The 16606-nt window shown below is 39.9% G+C and overlaps 1 protein-coding gene across 1 annotated transcript; it reads left to right on the top strand.

Annotated features, from left to right (window-relative positions):
• The first annotated feature begins 8418 nt into the window (after positions 1-8418).
• LOC103717056 (uncharacterized) lies at positions 8419-9591 on the top strand. Its single transcript, XM_088717228.2, has one exon. The coding sequence runs from the start codon at positions 8792-8794 to the stop codon at positions 9458-9460; it is 669 nt and encodes a 222-aa protein (XP_088573354.2). The 5' UTR covers positions 8419-8791; the 3' UTR covers positions 9461-9591.
• Positions 9592-16606: the final 7015 nt, after the last annotated feature.

Genomic DNA, 16606 nt, shown 5'->3' with positions numbered 1-16606 from the left:
ACTGATGTGTAAAAAAATAAAGTGTTTGGGCTGTTGCCCAATCTTTTACCAAGGAAGAAAAATTATGAGATAAATTAGGAGAGTGTCAATTAAAATTATGTGGAATCACAGCCATTGACTTTCTCTCTTGTGCATGTCTATGGGTGATGTATTTGGCATTTTTGTTTATTTTTTTCAAAAAAACTGAAAAGAGAAATTTTATTTTTATTTTTATTTTTTGATTATGGAAAATATATTTGACTCTTTTTTTTTTTTAACAATAAGGGCCCATGATATGGCGAGCGAAGAAGGAGAAGAAGGTTGGGGATGGAGCCGATGGCGTGGTTGAGAATAAAGAAAAGCTCTACATAGGATGGAGAGGCGATCAATAAAATTGTAGATGGAGAAGAAGTAGGGATGGAGCTAGCGATGCAGCCAAGGACAAGGAATACCTCAGCAAAAAGATGGCTGGCAAAATATGAGGAGCTGGTATGGTTGGGCTAAGGTGACGAGCCTAAGGATGAGATTAGGTAGAAGAAGAGGGGTTGGAAGGAAGAGGATGAAAATCCACTTTTAAATGGAAGTAAATTTTTTTTATTTCTATTTTTTAAAAAGGTAATGGAAGCTGTTTGAAAAAAAAATAGAAACAAACATGTACAAAATAACCAAATATGTTTCGGATTTTGTATTCCTGTTAAACATAACAAGAAACAGGAAAAACAAGATGGCTCCAAACAGTCACTGTTTTTTATTGATCAAATCTTTGGGAGAGCGCTAAATAGACATAGAAGGGGGCAATAGAGTTCTAGTTATGTGCATGGTGAGTCTCTGTAAGGCATTGATCTGATCTTCCTGGCTTGAAGACACCCATGGCTACTATTCTATGGCTCTCATGGAACTTGCTAACACTGATTTTCTATGAGTATGTTTAATGGAGAAATGTTGTGTGTTGAGTTTGACGGTGGTCTCATGATATATTTCTAACTAGTTGGCTTCTTCCATCTTACATCATGTTTCATTCTCCTGATGAAATATGAAGTGATTTTGTACTATTTTACTTGACTAAAATACATCATGTATCCAATGCTTCTTTCGGGTAAATAAGCTCATATAACATGTATGATTTATTTAGCATTTTAGCTAATTTATCAGATGGATATGATTCTTTGTTGGGAAGATATATGCACCGTATCAAATGTGCATTATATATATATATATATATATATATATATATATATATATATATATATATATATATATATATATATATATATATATATATATATATATATATAGGGGATTGATAACCTACTCTCTATTATGGTAGGTTATCAATCTACCCATTTTTTATTGGACAAAAAATACTCTTACTTTTTATAACTTTTAAGGGCCTTTTATGTCTTTTTATATATATGCATGTATATATATACATGCATGTAGGGCCATTTTGGGCGAAGCCCTGCAGTTGTGTTTCATATATGAGGATTATGATGACCATGCACCTTGCAATATTGGCAAGACAATGAATGGAAAGGCATTTGCAAATTTTGGTTACATCCCTCTATGGCATGGTCCTAACTCATTACAAATCCACTGCCATCTTTCGTTACAACTCTGTTCTTTGCTATCACATTTTATATACATATTTATCTGTATTATATACAAAATCCTTTTGGTTGCAACTCTTAATCTCTTGGAAGGAGATACAAAAGGGTATCATTATGTACACATGTGCCAAACAGGAGTATCATTTTCTAAATTATGATAAAAGCACAAAATTTAATGCATGCTGATAATTTGAAAAGTCTGCTCTTTGATAGGACTGATCTAAGTTTTAAAAAAACATTGTTGTTTCAATTACATGGGACAATAAAGGGGGACAAGAGAAAAAGAAATAGCTTCTAACCAATCCATCTGCCTTCTCCTGAACATCACATTTATTTTTCGAAAAGAACTTCCTTAACTCTCTTTATAATCTCTTATGAATTTGGTAGGGCCTTCCATGAGACAACTGAGCCTCGAGATTTGCTCCTCTTCTTTATCCAAGAATAGCTTTTGCTTTCTTTCCTTTTTTTTTTTTTTTTTTTCTTAAAAAAAAAAGAAGGGAGGAGAATTAACTCCACCTACGTAGCAGTTCTCACTGGGCCCTCCTTCCACCAAAAAATGTCCGTAGATAATATACTCATACCCTCTCTGACCCGTGGCTACCCACGTGTGAGTACGCCAGCCCAATACCACCTCAATACCAGCGGACCAGAAGCGCTCACACCGAGCGCGTCTAGGTGGGGGGCATCCGGTCCCTACATTTAATCGATGTCTGCGCGTTTCAAACCTGAACCACGTTGGTGGAAATAGAGCTTCGTTCCATCTGTGCTACCACCTTGGTGGTTCTTTCTTCTTTCTTCCTTGTTTATATTTTTCCACTTGGAGGTCTTGGCTTACAGCAATGCCATCCAAGCAAGCAGCTTGATGAAGACTGCCGCAAAAGTTTAGAAGCGTGTCGGCTGAATAGGCTGCATGTTATCCCAAATGCTGGACTTTGTCACAATGACTCCAAAACCGTAATTGTAGACTGATGTCACTCTTTTCTACTAGCGAGGATCCTTGGCCTAGCAAGTGAGGACCCACCATTGAAGCCCTGGACGGTGGAAAAGTGCCTAGGCTTATAGAGCCATGACTCCGGCCGGGAGCCAGAAGTCGCCATGAAGTTTCTGATGCTAGTGTTTGACACTGCATATATATGATCTTGGCAGCTGGATTTGCCACCCTATCCATAGTTTTTGTTACATCTGTGGTTGTGTAATTGCACAAAATGTATTTTTTGAAGTATTTTGACGGCCATTCTGACAGTTTCAACAGCGTATGAGATGAGTAATTGGATATTGTCAGTGGTGTAACTGTTGTTTGAATTCTTTCTTTCTTTTCTTTTTTTCTTGAGAAAGACTCCTGGAATCCCAGGCATAACCTATTCGTGGATAAGTTGGATTTCTTGGCCGATGGCAAGGGAATAAGTAGCAGAGAAAGGGCAATCCCAAGTTATCCTCAGTGGCAACCATGTTTGAGAAATTATTCGGACATCCAAACAAGCACGAAATAAAAGTTACAGAGTACGTGCACAAGGTAAGAAGAAACATAACCCTTGCTTAAGTAGTAACTCAACAAGTTTCTGAATGCCAATAGAATTCCAGTCTTTGGCGAGTTCAAGCTTGCTTTGCAATGTTAAGCTGGGGCTCAGGGGAGATGTTTCAACCCAAAAGTCAATTAAAGTTTAGACAAGGCAAACAACAAGGGGGGTTATTATAATGAAAAAGTGGTGCTAATGGAAACCTTTTGCTCGAAGGTAGGAGAAATTTAGCGAGATTTGATTGGCGTCTATCATGTTAGTCAAAGTTTCCAAAAGGAATCTTCCGGGAACGATAGCTGTCAATGTTGAATTTAACTACTTCGATAGATCATAATCGTAGTCACAAGGTTATTGAAAAAACAATTCTATTTTGAAGAAAATATTTATATAAAAAAAACTATATAAATTCCTCTCTCTCTCTTTTTCCATGATTTGGTACCATTTTTATTTATGTATTTATTTATTTATTTGCATACGCGGCATAAAATCTGGCAACCTGACAAGAATGCCCATGCCCCCTTTCACCTTGGTCGCAAGCCTTGCCGTGTTGGGTGTAGACACTTGGTTTCTTGCTCGCCTAAATCCATTTGGGCCATAAGGTTCGTTTGTGCATGCGTCGTAGAGAGGAAAACTTCTCCTGCTTCGAGATATTTAAGCTATGGTAAATAATGGAATGACTTTTCAGGCTAGACATGTATTTAGAAAGTCTAACGAAGCCGCGAACTGGATGGCTTCCTATGTAGCCTGTGGCTCTGGAGGCACATTGTGGGCCGGAGAGTAGGAGTTGCCCAGAGCACTCCGAAATTTGTTGTTGTTAATTTTATAAAAATAAACAGCCATCACAAGGAAAAGGGGAATACTTATGGCAATGAGATCTTTTTGTTTCTAGCCGCGGAGGATAGGAGAGGAACTCCTGCTTTGTTCTTGCTCTTCTTCTAATCTTATAGCAATCATAAGATAATTTTGTAAAATAATCCGGTCAAGAGTCTGAGCAGGGCTGAAATTGCCTAGCAAATCACTAAAGTTAATAGAACAAAATTGCATTTACATCAAATTATCCAAATAAATGAATGTTTCTCCGACAAGACATGGAACTAAAATATCGAATCTCAAAACTTTATAAATTCATAAATTGGTAATCCAAGCAACTGATTGAATCCAAATGTTTACTTCAACTGTAATGTAACAAGACATAGAGACTTGGAATTGACCGAATACAGTAATATAATGAGTTAGTTTATTTTCAATTGATAAAATCAAGATTACAAAATGACCAAATTAATTTGATGGAAATGAATAATAGAATCGCCAGGAATAATCATAATGAAGGTGTTTTGGGTTTTCATCATCATTGGAAAATGGTGTAGCCAACATCATGAGTGCATATTTACTCATGCACCTTGCCATTTACATAATTACAAGTATCAATATTAACATATTCGACTCATTTGATTCGCAAAATTTTTTTTCTTCACTAGAATATTTTTTTCTTCTGAAAAACCAATATCTGAATATATAATGTCTGAAAAAATAGTTCTTGCATGTTTAATTAACAATGAAAAAGTGACATATTATAGAGTGGCTTATATTTGGTTGAGCATTTACTTTCTTACAAAAATTATATAAAATACATATAATATTTTAAATAAAGAGAAAGATCTTACCTCATCCTGTCTAGAAGTTTAAAGCTATTTTTAATAAAAAAATATTCTAATTTTTAATTGGTGGAAATTACATTTTTATATTCTATATAAATTTTAATTTCCTATCTATCTTTTTTTTTAAAAAAAATTAGATTAGATATAAAATATATATGTATTTTTTAAATTTTTATTGACCATATTTTTCTTTTTCTGTTTCCTGAGAGTCAGGTCAGTCCATTGAGTACCATTCATGGATTATGCGCGCCTTAAATGGCATGTGAGATTTCATGTACCGACTAGGTTTTTACACCACACCAGTGAAGCAACAACTTTAAAGCTCGGGTAATCATGGTTCTCTATTTTTACTTTTTTTGATGGATATAATAATGGCTCTCACCAAAACACATTAATATTTTGTATATCCCTAGAAAGCCATCAAATGCAAAAGTCGGCAAAAATCTTCACATATAGAAAAAAGAGGTTCTATAGATACCTCCACATCCATACGTGTAAGTGTAGGAAATTTGTAATATTAAAATTTATAGCATCCTATTTTAAACTTACTTACTTAGATTAGACAATGATTCTTTAGTAGCTGATTTAATTCCCTAGATCAATACAGTTTACTTTACTGGATCATGCAAAGGCAGCTCAATAATCAAGAACAATATATATCAAGTGAAGCAAGGCACCATGCATTTCTCCATAACTAAGAACTACTTTTTCAAATGTCATAACAATGTTGATATATGTATCTCGGATTTGTTTCTTTCAAATGTAGATTGAAAATTAATGCTATGCCATCAAAAGAAATCAATGTGGAAGAGTTCAATTTGACACTTCAGTTGAGATATATCTTCTCTAGCATAATTAGCATACGATCTTTTGGTGTAATACAATCAATAACCTAATTAGTACTAGAGTGTATGTTTAATGTATTATTTAATTATAAATGCACTACAATTTGCTTTGAAGTGTTTTTGGTTAGTTTTTGTTGTATGGTGAAAGTGTCCAGATGCTTGACATGCAGACCTACATTGCATTCATAGTTGCCCACCTTCTTGCTCCTTTTGTTCATATCCCTCTTCTAGAGTTTCACAATAGTAGACAGCCCTGCTAGATGAAGGTTCTTTCATGTTGTCAAAGTTACACGAGCAATCGCCTCTGCAACTTTTTTCTTTTTTCTTTTTTTACCTCCTTATAAGATTCATGGTCATCGACCGAGCAAGCAACCCTAGAATTTTAATGATCCCTAACCCAATCCATCCCCAATCTAAGCATGATCTAACTTTAGCTCTAGCTCGATCCCGGCCTAGTCCCATTCTAAGGCTGGATCCTAGCTAATTTGACCATACAAGTCTATCCGAGCAAGCCCTAACCTTCATGCAGTTCATGAACCTTAAGCTAAAACTAGGATTATTTAATGCATTTGGTAATGCAACGCTATTCCAATTCCACCTCTAAATGTTGACCAAAAATCCAATGAACCATACCGATCCCTGGAGTGCCTATTCAAGCCCTCAGGTATTCAATTCAAGCCATTTACCATCTTATTTAGTTAATCAGGCCATAAATGTCCACAGACCCAAAGAAGGCCGACCCAATCGATCATTGCTGACTCACAGCTAGACTGGAATTCAACTCAGACCAACCCAAAATTCCCAAGACACACTACCAATATCTTTGGACATACAAAGCGATTTATTAAACTTACAACTATCATATCCTAATTTTAAAAAAACCTCGTTGATCTATTAAGTGCTTCTTCATGTATTTTTCCTGCCTTCTTATATAACTAGAGCAGAATTATGGCACCTGCATACCTCATGTAAATGCACAACTGCACATCGATGTCGAGTTGGATTATCGATAGTAACAAGCTGCCCATTCCTTTTCTTGGAGCAAAACTATGCTGTATGAGTTACTTCGGCTTACGACCCCATCGGATGGGAGTGCATCAACTTTAACAAGAAGATTTAATCTATAGCAACTTAAGCTTTTGGGTTATGAGTCTGTGACACTTTGCAAATTAAAAATAAAACTCTCCGCATACGTCCAAAAGGCCAGGCCACAGGCCTAAGAGAGGCTATAACTTGGCCCATCTTATTCGTACCGTGGCCCATCTTTGTCCTTAGCGTCGCTATCCTCTTGGCCCATTGTCGCGTGAAACGACTTGCAGGTTCTTATCACCGGTCGCATGCGGCTTCGTCCTTCGGCAGCCTGAGCGGGCTTGGCAGCTTTCGCACGTATTATCTGGAGCTCCAACGACCGGTTACAAATCTTAACTCCCACCAAAATTTTGCTCAAATTACAAGTGACAAATTAGAGATGGAGATGGATCTTTAGATACCCGTCCCCTTTTTCCCTTATAGCATTCGCACCTCTACATAATGAAAACACAAGTGTGAAATTTCAAGTTAAAAAATATCATGTTACTTGGATCATGACCGGAGAAGAAAATATCGCATAGTGCATTGCAATCGGTAGAAGCTATTTAAATTTTCGGTAATTTACATGTCTGTTAATATATAATGAGAACTTGGACATTCAAACAAGTATGCTCATGTGATCTCGAATGAAGTGATAACAAAATGTATTTGAAAGGGACACAACTCTATTTCGTCTTCTTTGTATTTTTTTTTTTTTTAACTTTATAGGCTACACTCACACTTGTTGTGTGCGAGTCACCGATGTACCCCAGAAAAAAAAAAAAAAGAAAAAGTGATAACGAAATGTGGAAGCAGATCTCTTGTTAGGTTGCTAATTAGGTATGCTTTATTTTTCCTTCATCGATAAAAAAATTATACTATCGAAATCCTCAGCATCTTTGCAATGATTGTTAATTTCTAACAGGTTGGATTATTTTTAATCAGTGGGAATTAAGACCCATATATAAAGCAAGCTCTCCTTTGGACCTTTTGTCTGTAGTTCAGTAGAAAATCTGCAAGAGATGATAATATGCAATCCTGGCAATAAAATGAAATCAAAGTTGACTACTTGTTTATCAGATTAAAATGTAACCCATAATTAGATAGAGACATGATAGGTCATTCATTCATTCATGTCCCAAAATCAAGTCCGACTGTATCCCGTTGTAAGGGCCATCATCTTGAAACACACTCCCTAGGAGTAGCTTTATGGAAGCTTGGCACCTTAGCTCTAAAGCTATGCGGAGGAACGAACTACGGTGATGGCCGAGCTAGATGACAAAAGCAAGGAGTACTATAGTACAAGAAATTATTACTTATACTATATGCACCACATGGCGTGAATGCAGCCAATAACAATCGCTGGTTTCTACGGGCAATAACTTTACCTATGGCAGAGCCGGTCTGCCTTACTCCTCTTTTGGTGCCGATGTGGCACCTTCCTATACGCCCATCAACCTGCCACGTGGGACAGTAAAAGTCCCGGCGACGGAAGCGGGTATGCTCATGGGATAGCGTGTCCATTTCAGGCGGGATCTATTGGCGGGAAAGCGGACCGCCTTTGCTTTCGGGCGCCACTCACGCTGCAGCTGGCAGCCACGTGGCGATCCGCCTCAATCCGCGCGCCGCCTGCCGGTTCTTTCTTTATTATAATTATTTTGACCTCGCGGCGTCCGGCACCCACGATCCATCCCCTAGTTCCAAACCGGGAAGAAGAAACCGCTATTTTTTCGATCCCGAAGACCCAATAATAGGCAATAGAATACCGAAGGCTCCGGTGGACAGCGAGACGCCGTTCTCCGTCCTGCGAAGCAGAAGGCGTTGGCCGGTTTCCCATTCCTATAACCCACTAACGACATCAAGAAGGTATCCATCATTATCCTCAGCTCTTGTTTCCTCTTCCCTAACTTGGATTATTGCTTTCGAGTTCCCCATTGGTTTTGCTCCATTGGCTCTGAGAACCTAAACCCCAACGGAGAGGTGGTTAGGTAGTTTTGTAATTAAGACCAATAAAACCGCATCAACTGTTTTCGTTTCTAGCGAGTTGGTTTATACCGTTAGCTAATCTTGGTAAGGTACAGGGAATCGAGGATAAGAAGGAAGGGGGAGGGGCGTGTATGGAAAGAGGGGAACGAGGGATGGGGGCCCGGCAGCGGTGGAGGAGGTTCAAAGACCGGCTGCGATTCAAGGGCGTGGCCTGCTGCGGCAGCCCCTGGGCCCGCTCCCGGGCGGCCCACATCGATTCCCGCTCCCCCTTCGACTTCTCCACCGCCTCGTCCGGAGAAGACGCCGGCTCCCCCGCGGCGGCGGAGAGAGGGGGGCCGAGGTACCGGCGGGAGGCGGCGGCGGCGGCGCGGAACCGGAGGGAGAGCGATCAGGATTTCGGGTGCATCCTGGACCAGGCGCCGGCGGGGGACGCGGTGACGGCGATCGAGGAGGAGGAGGAGGAGGAGGAGGAGGAGGAGGAGATGAACCTGGCGATGGCGCTGGCGGCGGAGCGGCAGCTGCGGGCGACGGAGAGGGACATGACGATGACGCCGTTCTCGGAGAGGTCGTCGCTGATGAGGCTGATGAGGGAAGGAGAGGAGGAGAAGAGAGAGGAGGCGGAGGAGGAGGAGGGGAGGGAGTGGTGGGGGTGCTGCGTGTGTATGGGGCGGCGGAAGGGGGCGGCGTTCATCCCGTGCGGGCACACCTTCTGCAGGGTGTGCGCGCGGGAGCTGTGGATCACCCGAGGATCGTGCCCTCTCTGCAACCAGTCGATCCTCGAGACGCTCGACATCTACTGATGGATCGATCCTTGCTTCCAACTCCGGCTTCGTGATTCTGCTCCCTCCGTCCTTTGTAATTTTCTTTTTGCATTGAATTCGAAGCTATTTATGATTCATCGAACGGTGCGAAGTCCTCTCCTTTTGTTTTCTTCCTCTTGTTTTCTCGCTCTTTACTTCGTTTTCAATGAGGGCAGGGGGCCGTTCTCCCCTCGGGAACTCTGCTATTTTGAATCTTTCATGGATGCTCTGTAGCTTTCATGCGTGCGAGCAGGATCTACACTTCAACCGAGCGACAGCCTCCAGTTTAATTATTAGTAGATTATTAGCATATAGAAAGATCTTTTTTAACTATCTTCTCAAAAAATAAAAAAAAAAAAAAGCCTTGCAAGGGGTAGAATCAAATGCTCAAGACATTATATATTACTTACAAGGGGCCTGTAAAGATTTTGGATAATCATAAATATATATATATTTTTCTAAAACAAATTTTATGAAAAAAAGGATAAGATTTTTTTTTTTTTTACGGAACTCATTGATAAAATTTATCTTTGTTATAGAACTTACTTTTTAGATGTTATCATTTGTTAGTTTTGGCGAAACAAGATTTATAAAACTAACATAAGAACCATTTTCCTTTAACATTTATTCATCCTGAATGCTTTATCTATTTTTGTAAAAAATTGTTAGTCGAATAATGTTTTAAAAATTCCATTAACGGATTCATAGTATGACCAGAAGATGTACAATATGATGTATATTAGAAAGCCCAATGTGACGCAGTTCGTATTATTAATTCCTGATTCTGGGATTACATTAATCATGACATGCCCTTAAGAGTAGTTACCTCTCATGTTGAGCTAGGCTATTTGTAAATATCCTCTTATACATGTGGAAAATGGTAGACAAAAGATGAAACAAATAGAATAACAACTAATTTGGGGCCAAAATGTCAACTTAATCCTTCAAAATGTCTTGGGAGAGACTAGTTATTTTCTGTTAACAAGTCATGGTGAAATGTGATTGGAGTCTCTTAACTCTATTACATTTGTCTGAAAATAGTAGAAAACGGTCATATATGGGCAATGGAACGGTATTTTGTTTGCAAAAGCAAGCTCTTCAATTTGCCTTGTACAATGAAATTTCAGCTCGATATCATTCTCTTTTTTGCGCAAAGGGTTTTTGGGTTTTGTATATCATTTTATTCATGCTCTTTCTTTTCTCGAAAATCCTCCTGATTCTCTTTTCATCATTGGATCCATTTCATTATTGTAATGTAAAGGGGGATTTCTATTCCGCTATTTCATTAAAAAAAATAGAATTCTCATCTTACTACTCGATGCAACCAAACTTATGGACCTGCCACCATATATTACAAATCTGATAGGAGACCAAGAGAACCCTAGAGATATATGGTTTGAGCCCCACTTTTATACAAGCTACTTCATAGTTAATATTATTTTCTAAGAAAAATCAAATGATCAGATTGATCGGATGAATTTAGTTCGGTATCTTAAAATTAAGGACTTAAAATCTCTAGTGGAAGCAAAGAAGCAAGGAGACGAATAAAATGCAAAAGGCCAATAATAGGGGAGAAAATTCAGGAATTTAATTGAGAACGAAAATATACTATTTACAATGAAGAGAATAAGCCACTGGATGGTTGTTCAGGCAAGACATGTGTTTAGGAAGGCGAATGGAGCAGCGGACTGGGTCGCTTTCTTTGTCGCCAACCACTCAAGGGACCATCTATGGGTTGGAGAAGCGGAGTTGCTTAAAGCCCTCCATGATGTTTTGCTTTTTGATTTTTTTGGCTGTATCCGTACATATTATGTACGATACTTTCGTTTTTAGCATAAAAAAAGCCACTCTCTGTATGTATGAATTCTACGATTGGATGTAATATGCTAGCTAAAGTTTTGGCTTCCTATTATTACTCTCTGAATAAGAAGCCTATATAAATTAAGCATTGGCACTGCATATCAAAATTTTTTGCTATTCTTGAACGGCAATAGGTCTCATCAATGAGACTAGACAAAGTGGTGGGTTAAAGCATAACGCACGTAATCCAACCGACCATGCCTTCTAGTGTTCATAGCCTGACAGCCTTTAGGTGATGGGCTGCAAGCGCTACATGCATGGTCTGCATGGATCCCTAGCATGGCCAGTCACATGCTGCCATGACCATTTGCAAGGTTATGTGCCATGCAGGCATACTGGTCTTTTTCAATGTCAGCTGGTTTAGAAGCCTAGCTACATGCTCATGGCAAAAAGATTACGATTGGCTGCAAGATGATCATGCTGTCATGTGGTCCCTTGCATGATCACATGCCGCCATGACATAACGCACTTAATCCAACAGACCATGCCTTCTAGTATTTTATCGCCCGACAGCCTTTAGGTGATAGGCTGCAAGTTCTTTGATTCTGTATAAGTACATAAAATCTATCCAGCGAATGATCGATGTGAGACTAAACATACATCCAGATAGGCTCTCACATACTTTTTCCATTTTAGCCCTGATGTCCTCGTCAAGCTAAAAGTTCAAATTCATTCAAATCTAATCACAAGCACCACGATAGGCCGTGGTCAGCCTTACTGAATTTGTACTGTAGTGTCTCCTAGTCAACATAAGTTATGGACCAGGTCCGCTCTGATACCATTTGTAACAATTTAGGATCTTATCCAAAAAAACTTTCCGAAAGGTATTATTCGGGTTTCTTGATCCTGTATAAGTACCTAAGATCTATCCATCGAATAACCGATGTGGGACTAAATACACGCATGTCTTCATACCTAATATGGCCAATCACATGTTGCTATGACCATTTACAAGGTCATGTGCCATGCAAGCATACCGTCCTTTTTTTTTTCAATATAAGCTGGTTTAGAAGCCTACATTCTCGTAGCAAGAAGACCAAGTCGGCTGCACGCCGATCATGCTGCGTCCAGGTTTACGTGCTCATTTAGATATCGCATTTCTTTCTCGAGCGAGCTGGTTCAGAATGATACGAGTGAATTGGAATCTTGCCACCTTTTTTTGAGCCCGAAAGCGTAAGACATGCAATCAGGCCTGTTTGCGTGATGTATGATGCTTGGTAAATCATGTATGAGGGAGTATCTAAGTTTCGCTCGTAGTTGCATAGATTTTAAAGGAACTTGATAGCACGCGGCTCGACCAGTTCAGATCAACTTTTGGGTCGTCATCAGCTGGCGTTAGTTGGGCCAAAATGTGTCGGGCTAAGCTTAGGCCTGTGCATCACAAGACCTGGAGACAAACTTTGACCCGCCCCATCATATCTGAGAGATTCCTCTCGAACGCCCAGCATGGTGGAGCAGAGGATCAGGGCGATCTATTTGGCTTATCACTATTGGCTAGATAGGAATGCTCGAGTCTTTGAGCACAAAGGGGCGCAGCTGAGGTTGGTGGTGGACAGGGTACTTTTTCATGCGGCGGAGATCCTTGGCATCACTGCGTTGTCGTCCCTTAGGTTAGCTAGAGAAATCCGGGTCTCTTATCTCGCTCTTGTAGCGTTCAGGACCACAGTCGTCTTCTGAGAGCCCCCACCTCCTAGTTTTCTTAAGGTGAGTTTCAACGGCAGCGTCAGGGAGGGCGGTCATACCTGTGCGGGGTTTATCACCAGAGATCAGAAGGCCCGATTTGTGGAGGCTGAGGGTTGAAGGATTTTCAATTAGAGTGTGCTCGATGCTGAGATCAGAGCAACGTGAGAGGGCGTCTCCTACATAAGGCGTGTGCTGGGTGCAAACTGTTTTATCTTGGAGGAAGACTCAGCCTCGGTGATCGAGGGGATCCAGGACTTCGGTCATGTGGCTGCCGGACTGTGACTGATACGCGACATTCGCAACCTCTTGAGGAAGTGTGCTTTCCATCGGGTCACCCATGTCTACCGGGAGGCGAATAGTGCGGCGGATTGGGTGGCGTCCTATGCGGCACACCATTCTAGGAATTTTGTTTGGGATACTTATAGAAAAAAGGGGTTCTATAGATACCGCCACACCCATACGTGTAAGCGTAGGAAATTTATAATATTAAAATTTATAGTATACTATTTTAAACTTACTTACTTAGATTAGACAATGATTCTTTAGTAGCTGATTTAATTCCCTAGATCAATACAGTTTACTTTACTGTATCACGCAAAGGCAGCTCAATAATTAAGAACGATATATATCAAGTGAAGCAAGGCACCATGGATTTCTCCATAACTAAGAACTACTTTTCAAATGTCATAACAATGTTGATATATGTATCTCAGATTTGTTTCTTTCAAATGTAGATTGAAAATTAATGCTATGCCATCAAAAGAAATCAATGTGGAAGAGTTCAATTTGACACTTTAGTTGAGATATATCTTCTCTAGAAGCATACGATCTTTTGGTGTAATACAATCAAAAACCTAATTAGTACTAGAGTGTATGTTTAATGTATTATTTGATTATAAATGCACTACAATTTGCTTTGAAGTGTTTTTGGGTAGTTTTTGTTGTATAGTAAAAGTGTCCAGATGCTTGACATGCAGACCTACATTGCAGTCATAGTTGTCCACCTTCTTGCTCGTGATAGCACGCGGCTCGACCGGTTCAGATCAACTTTTGGGCCGTCATCAGCCGGAATTAGTTGGGCCAAAATGGGTCGGGCTAAGCTTAGGCCTGTGCATCATAATAACAACGCGTATCTGGAGACAAAGTTTGACCCAGCCCACCGTATCTGAGGGATTCCTCTTGGAGGCCTGCCATGGTGGAGAAGAAGATTAGGGCGGCCCACCTGGTTTATCATTGTTGGCTAGATAGGAACACTCGAGTTTTTGAGCACAGAGGGGCGCAACCAAGGCTAGTGGTAGACAGAGCACTTCTTCATACAACGGAGATCTTTGGCGTCATTGCGTCGTCATTCTTTGAGTTGGCTAGAAAAATATGGAGCTTTCATTCTGCTCTTGTAGCATCCAGAACCACGATCGTCTCTTAGGAGCCCCCAGCCCCTAGTCTTCTCAATGTGAGTTTCAATGGAAGTGTCAGGAAGGGTGATTATGCCGGCGCAGGGTTTGTCATCAGAGATCAAAAGGTCAGATTTGTGGCGGCTAGGGGTCAAAGGATCTTTGATAAGAGTGTGCTCGACGCTGAGGTTAGAGCTACATGGAAGGGCATCTCCTATGCAAGTTGTGTGCTGGGCGTAGACTGTATTGTCTTGGAGGGAGACTCAACCTCGATGATCGAGGGGATCCAGGACTTCGGTCATGCGGCTGCCAGATTGCGACTGATATTCGACATTTACAGCCTCTTGAGGGATTATGCTTCCTATCGGGCTGTTCATGTTTACCGAAAGGCGAATAATGCGGTAGATTGGATGACGTCCTATGCAGCCCATCATTCAGGAGATTTTGTTTGGAATACTCATGTCCCGGTCCCGGCTACTTTATATTCTCTCATTCTTTGACTTTATGGGCTGCATGCATCCACATCCGTCACCAAAAAAAAATAATAAGATACCCTACCCAAAAAAATTTGGTACACTGAACCGCGATGCAACTTTCATGATCTGGGTACAGATGCACTGGTTTCCAGTGGGAACGTTACCTTGATGCAGAATAAATCACATCCTTTTTTATCATACCAGCAGTCAAGCATCGTATCATGCATCTGTACTTTAGGAGAAAAAAAATGCTTCACTGCACCATTCCCATGCCAAGTTCCCCATGCAGTGATTGGTGGGATGATGATGGAGCCTACCAGTTACCTATGCGAACCCATGCCATGTACCATGCTAATCCCTGACTTGCCGCAATAAGCTGGTGCTCTTGCTAAGGGAGTGGAATGGTGCTTGGAAGCAGTGCTCTTTTTGTTTAAGCCATGAAAGTTTATGTATAGATTTTTTTTTTTTTTTGATGGAAAGGGAGGTAATGAGTAATGACCACCCGGCTTTTATTGAGTTAAGCAATGAATGCAAAGTTCATGTATAGGTTTGGAGCAATGCTTCCGTTGCACCAATCACTTTGTTTCACCAGAGTGACTGTTTGATTCTTTTTTTTTGGAGTTAAGCATTTCTTGTAGATTTTTAGACCAGTCGATTCATTGAAATGAACTAACTATCTAGCTAATTAGGCTTCGATTAAGCTCTATAATGGATGAATGGATGTGTTTCCGGCTCATTCTACCTGTTTGTGCCCTAGACCATGCACATTTAAGGCTTTAACTAAATGTTCTTTTGATCCCAGGAACTTAAATTAACAGGAAATGGGTCAAGTTTAGAATTACCAAAAACCTGTAGTGAAAGAATTCTGTGCCGATCACACCATAGATTGTGTCGCTATGCTTAGAGTGAAAATGGAACATAATTACAGACTTATCTCTATCATTTTATGTTGATGAACATGAATTTGGAACATGATATATTAAGAAAATTGATCTTGTAACATGCCGATGTACAAGGTTGATGATGCGGGCCCAATCCAGCAATCATGTAATCTAGGCTCATGCAACATTCCACTAAAAGCTTGGCCCAACTCGGTTTAAGATCAGCTGCTTTATGGAAGGCATAATGTATAGCAATTTGTAGACATGTTTTTGACTGATCCAATTTAACTCAGCAATTTTTGACATAAGTTGATGTATAACAATGAGGAAAACTGAAAGAGAATGGCACTTTTGAGGATTTTTTTTTTTTAAATTTCAAGATTTAATTTATTGATAAAGGTCATCACGTTGATCGAGATCATATACATAAAGACCAGTCCTTGAAAGTTTTAATTGCAGTTAGATATTATTCTTTACAGTTTGGATGCCAGAAGACCTCATCCAGTGAAGTATGATCGTCTGAAACTTTCAGCTGAAATAGGCGGAGAAAAAGGAGTCCAAGAGCAGCAATTGGCCAAGAAACTCATCCTCGCCCAATACATTGCTCGATGCATTCGCGAACTTAAAATCTTGTCAATAAGAGTTCACTAATTTCTTTTACAAGAAATAGGAAGTTATCTAGATCAATAAATTATCATCATCTTTTCAATCAACAAGGAGATCATGATAGACCCTCCGAGCGATACTCATCAAACTACATTACCAACTTACAATAAAAAGTAGAAGCAGACAGCACTAATTGAACCTATATATGGTTTAGAATAGGCGTGAAGGCAGTAAAAGCCCTAAAACCTC

This window comes from Phoenix dactylifera, chromosome 2 (assembly GCF_051530095.1).
Source record: "Phoenix dactylifera cultivar Ajwa chromosome 2, Ajwa_hap1_PhDact_Kaust_v1.1, whole genome shotgun sequence".
NCBI lineage: Eukaryota > Viridiplantae > Streptophyta > Magnoliopsida > Arecales > Arecaceae > Phoenix > Phoenix dactylifera.
Note: the sequence above shows the minus strand (reverse complement) of the source record. Positions and strands in the feature narration are given on the sequence as shown.

Coding starts and splice junctions, on each gene's coding strand:
- LOC103717056 (XM_088717228.2), top strand. CDS start 8,792: ATGGAAAGAGGGGAACGAGGGATGGGGGCCCGGCAGCGGTGGAGGAGG.